General features: G+C 33.7%; 1 protein-coding gene across 1 annotated transcript in view; it reads left to right on the forward strand.

Annotated features, from left to right (window-relative positions):
* LOC142978832 (adipokinetic hormone/corazonin-related peptide receptor variant I-like) overlaps positions 1-3,952 on the forward strand; it is a 116,092-nt gene extending 112,140 nt beyond the window's left edge. The window contains exon 8 of the mRNA XM_076123422.1: positions 3,819-3,952. Within this exon, the coding sequence (XP_075979537.1) occupies positions 3,819-3,923 (105 nt within the window). The 3' untranslated portion in view covers positions 3,924-3,952. The remainder of the gene's footprint in view (positions 1-3,818) is intronic.
* Positions 3,953-6,000: the final 2,048 nt, after the last annotated feature.

Below are 6,000 nucleotides of genomic sequence, written 5' to 3' on the forward strand. Positions count from 1 at the left end.
GTTTTTATGTAATAGAACTAGTTACTGCTAGCAGCTTCGTCCGCGTGAAAAGATTTCCCTGGGTAAAAATTAGGTACCTTACCTATCCTATGTGTTAATCCAGGTTGTGTTGTTTATTACAAACAATGAACTCCAAAAACAAATCTCTAGAGGTTGAATTCCGTAAAACCCAGCTTTACTGAGCACCTACGTCCTAAAAAATTCCATTTGCGAAATTTGTAATTCCTAGCACTTGTATTTTTGAGATTTCGTGATGAATGAGTCAGTGAGTGAGTGACTCTTCGCTTTGGTATATTTAAGACAGGGGAATTAAATAAAATATATATTGATAAAAACATGCAACGCAAAAGTTTGAAAGCAATTAAAGTTTTCGATACTATTTATTTACATTTTAATGTCCCACTGTCGCACTTTAGTCCAAAAATATTCCTTTATTTTTTACTCGTTTTTATCACAAACTTGCGTCTGCAAGACTTCTGATTATTTTTGTACTTCAAACTAAGATTACAGATTAACTTAAAACCGTTAAAACCGCTGACCATGTCTTATAAAATATGACACTAAACCTCCAGCGCAACAAAGTAGTCCTTGCAAGAGCTTAGCACTAAACTTTGAGAGCAGCTTCAAACAAGGACGGAGTCTGACTACGCTCTTTTATAAACACTTAAGAAACCTTGTAACTCTTTATAACAACAGCTATTAATGCTACAACATACGTAATATTACGCATTTTACACTTGAAGGTGAAGGCAGAACTGGTGTATGAAATACTCACACGTTTGCAACTGACAACGTTAGTTCCATGGAGCGAGCTTAGAGCCATTAACCGGGCATGTTACCAAACCCCGGACTACTATTGAGAAATTGTATAACATAAAAAAATGGGCCAATAGCACTTTACCCAATACGGGGATCGAACTCAAATCTCGTGTTTAGCAGTCGTAAATGGTTCCGAATGCGCCACAGAAACATTGTTTTCACAATAGAAAATATCAGTGACTTTTATATAAACACTTGAGAAACCTTGTAACTCTTTGTGCCGACATCTGTTAATGCAATAACGGGAACCGATAAACGGAATATTACGAGAGGCTGGTTAATTTATGACCACAATGAGGAGGCTATTTGTAACAGACGGTTTACCTGCGAGGTAAACAGTTAGGCCCTTTTTGGAGTTGTTTAGTAGGTACCAACATACATTGATAAATGACCTATACCTACCTTGTACTGTAGCGCGGTTTTCTACACGCAGTATTGAATGCGATATTTGAAATGACTTGTCAAAAATAGGCTTTCCGATACGGTCGAAAAATTATATGACTACTAGCTTTTACCCGCGACTTTGTCCGCAACCTGGATTTTACCATGGGAATGCGTTATTTTCCCAGGGTAACAAGTAGCCTATGTCCTTTCTCTGGTATCAAAATATCTCCATACCAAATTTCATGCAAATTGATTAAGTAGTTTAGGCGTGATTGAGTAACAGGCAGACAGACAGACAGAGTTACTTTCGCATTTATAATGTTAGTATGGATTTCAAATACTTTGTGCAAAGTTTACGAAATAAAGAAAAAAATATATTTTGCCAGAATACGCGGAGGGCGCTGGTAAATTTTTCATAATTTTTTTTATAGCTTTTCGGCTAATTGCGTATTTACGATACTATGTGTGGTGACATGCATAATATTTCATAAACACAATTTTACGTTTAAAGTTCGTTAGTACTCCCGGAATACGCTAGGGGCGCTGATCAATTTTCTGATCCATTTTAATTTAGTTTGTGATAGTGCCATTATTCACATTTACAAAGTCATTTTCCGTCAGGGCCGCGTTTCAAAAGTTAATTAACATAGGCACTGCCTTGCATACACTAAGTAATTAACCTAATTTGAACAATCAGTGGCTTGTTAATAATTATAATTAGCCTATTACACGGCATTAGTTTCATGTACCTCCTAATTAGGGAGATATCGAGACTATTAGTGTTATTTTGTTAAATTATTTTAAAACGAAAAACCTGTTTTTTTTATTCAGAAAATTAATTTAATTAACTGTAATTTTTTGGCGTTTGTTTTTATATAAGCACTAAAAATACAAAAAGAGGTCAAATCGAATAAGGGCTTATACTAGTTTGCCGAGCATCTTGGATTTGATTATCACATTTTATTAGTTATATAGAAATACTCGAAGATTTTGCTTCCTTCTTCTTACTTAGTGTCTATTTAATTATGCTTTTTTTTCTCTACATTATATAATAAATAAGTTAAACTACAGTCAACTTGGGTAACTTTGAATCATTTGGGTAACATTGTGTTGATTTCATATGAAAAAATAATCGAAACTATTTCAAATTCCCACGTTCAATGTTACCCAAATGATTCAAAGTTACCCAAGTTGACTGTACGTTAAACGTTTTTAATAAAATGACGTTTGTATGTTTGTAAAGAGATATGTAATAAATAAAAAATATATATATTATTTTAATTATTAAACCAGCACAGTATGGGTCACGTGCAAAAGTTAGTTAGCCATAAATAACAAATACGTGTCAGAATAATTCATAAAATCTTTACGATAGCAAAGTTTTTATGCGACATTAATTTTAGGTTTGTTTCAAAGTCATTTACTTGGTATTGTTAAGAACTTGTTCGTGTATTATTTTAAAAGCCTTTAAACAGGCCCGGTGAGATATTATGTGTCTTTTATGCACAGAATGAGACAAACACAGAATTCTATTTACTTATCTAAATTTATGACACGGTTGGTTATTTCCAACTGCAGCGGGCTTATCACGTATCTCAGTTGACAACTAATGTAATTACATTGCTACTTTAACGTAACGTGTTAATCACTATAATATACACTGGTGTACTACATTTATCTTTGCCTATACTCTCGGGTATAACTGGGATTATATTTTGATTAAAACTATTAGCACATAAATAATATTTAAACTATGGTACATCAATATAAAGTATACTTATTTATTACAACGTGTATGAAAAAGTAATGTACAGTCAAAAACGCCAAACTTCGTTGGTTTACGAAACTGCGCCTCAAATACTGTTCGTTGATTTTCAGTGAACATTAGAGTAGAGCTATTGTTTGTACGTTCCTATATATCTTGAAATGTTCCTAAATCCTGCGTAATACGAGTGCATTCACCAGTATTTGAGTTGCGGTAATCCGAGAGGCTTTGTGCAAAACATAAACAATGGGAGTTTTCCTTCAACATTGTTCTCAAGAATTCCGCTTGTTTACGTTTCAGACAAAAGAGTTCGGTGAATTCTGTTTTGTATACGATTATAAGAAAAATTGAGAGGTACCAAGCGTTTTGCGCATGGTAAACAGTTTTGGAACTGTACTTAGAATGATAAATCAAAATAAAAATTGCTTTACTTTTTCAAAACGACTAAAAATTAATGTTGAATATTTAATCAATCTAATTTCCAAAATTACTAACTAATGGAATGCCAATACAAAGCATAAAATGTAAAGTTATATTATTAACACTTATATTATTTTTTTATTTATTGTAATCTTAACATAAAAACTTTAAATAATAATTTTATATGTACAAACGAAAAAAGAAAATAAAAGTAGCACACATACTAATAACTTCCGTCTTTGGGACTATTATTTCCTAATACCCGTTGTTGGTACATTTTACTGAAATGACACATGATTTAATGTCACGAAGCAGTCTTGTAGTTTCATAAGTAGTGAAAGAAATAGAATTTGTATGATAATTCACAGATAACACAAAAAAACATCTACTAATCCTTAATCTTTATATAATTCTTCTCATTTGTCCCCAGGACGGTCGAGTTCGCCCCCGACTCGGCGTTCGCTTCGCTGAGACGTCTCTCACAGCAGTACCTGAACGTTTAGAAGTCCCCAAGAAGCCTCGCGGTCCCGCCTGACATCCACCTCCCAGGCTCTTCTGCGCCAAACACGAGCGATGCCGCGTGCTACACGAGTATTATAGAGAAAAAATCGTTACTGTGTGAAAGACAATTGTGAAATAATTGTGAAATATTGCAACGAACTTTGTCAATTGATAGTGACAGCTAATCTATGTGATTGAGGAAACTATGAAATGGAGTGATATAAGGTTTAAGTGAGTACTGTAGAATTTTAAACATTTTGCTGCAACAACACAATGGACTGGAGAGATTCTGATTGAATTTTAAACTGTTTGTTTTGCTTAGATCATTGTTCAATGTACTACAATCGATGAATGCTGGGCAGATTGTATTCACGACGACTTGCTTTGAAATATTAATCAACTAACATAGTTTAGTGGGTATAGTATGGAGAGCAGAGGTTAGATACACCGTCTTAAATGGAAGCCAAGTACAAAAAGTACCTGGCTCACGACTATTTTATATGATAGCTCGGAAAGCCTCCGCAATAGCGTTTATGTATTAAGCGTATGAAATTAACAGTTGCAGACAGCAAGAAAAGCACTGGGTGGTGACATAAATCTTACGCTAATTACTAGCCAGCTTAATTTACCAATTTCAACGATCACTATTGAATACAGAGACTTTTTACCTTCACCCTCCCTATCTATCACTAACTGGCTATCTGTTATCGACGGAACGAATTATCAGAAATTGACGCGGCTATTCATCGTAGATTACAACGAAAGTGGTCATTTCTGTCTGGCGCACAAAAAGACCGCCATTATACCGAACCGAGGTTTCAGAGAATTACCTACTGAATATGTTATTGAATCTTTATTTATGTATTTATTTGCTTACTACTTTGTACTGGTAAAAATAAATAACTGATGAAAGTATTTTAGTAAGACCTAACCTTTTCTTTATAGATCATATATGTCGTGGTATTATGTTTCAGCGTAACCGCAGCCTTATTTAAAAAATCTGTAAATAAATTGTAATAAAACATTATTGTAAAAATGTGCTACGAAAGCTACGAATGTTATAAATGCTACGAGTACTACGTGCTACGAAATATTACAGGGAAGAGTGTAGTACTGTATTATTATGCCTAATTGTACTTATCGCTGATGAAAGGATGATGTTAGACTTTAATGTGCACGAAAATGGTAACATAGGTGTCTTCTTTTGCAAATTATATTATTCTTTCAAAATTAAATTTAAAAAATCTATAATTCTTTGAAAACTGTTCAAAACATAACAACACGCCTAGATTCAAAGCTAATATAAGAAATATTCTATACGAGATAGTCATTTTCAGTTACATTATTTATTCGACGATATTTTGCGCTAGTCTCTCCTTTTCATGCGGTTATTATAAATTGTATTCAAGCGAATATTAAAATGTTTTCAATCCTATCAATTCATCAATCAAACAATCAATAAATTTCAAGTCTACCACCAACTTAAAAATATTATTCTTCTAATTCAAACCTCCCACTTTTTCTTCTCACATGATTATTTCAAAAATACGCCAAAACTGAAATCAATAACCTATTCTCTTTTGTGCAATGCAGTGCAATATCTCTCGAACATTGATGAAACAAAGCTGCTTATATCGGACAAGCAAAAGAAATACCTCCTACAAGACATACGTTCACAAAAAGCTTTGTTTGATAGAAATAAATTGACAACGAAAATCTGACAGCGGAAACCTGTACCTCGATTCTGTACAACTATCGAGTACCGACAACCGGCTAGTTATCGAATTTTGACATTTAGAATGTACTGCCAAAATGTTTCCTACATCACCCGCCAGAGGCGCTGATCAGATTGTCATACAAAATTTCTCGATGACAGTTCGGTTGTCGGTAGTCGATAGTAGTAGAGAATCGAGGCACTAATATCGAGATGTTTGATAAAGATACCATTTTTAGATATGATACTCAATTTATGGTCTAAAGAAGTCTATTGCCTGTGACGAAATAGCATATACTGTTGGTACAAAATGTTTCCTTTTAGAAGCGATACCTACAAAATTAATTTCACCCTATTATTTGAGCCTGACTTTATTTCACATAATCCAATAATCGAG

The sequence above is a fragment of the Anticarsia gemmatalis genome, chromosome 15 (genome assembly GCF_050436995.1).
Source record: "Anticarsia gemmatalis isolate Benzon Research Colony breed Stoneville strain chromosome 15, ilAntGemm2 primary, whole genome shotgun sequence".
NCBI classification, from domain to species: domain Eukaryota; kingdom Metazoa; phylum Arthropoda; class Insecta; order Lepidoptera; family Erebidae; genus Anticarsia; species Anticarsia gemmatalis.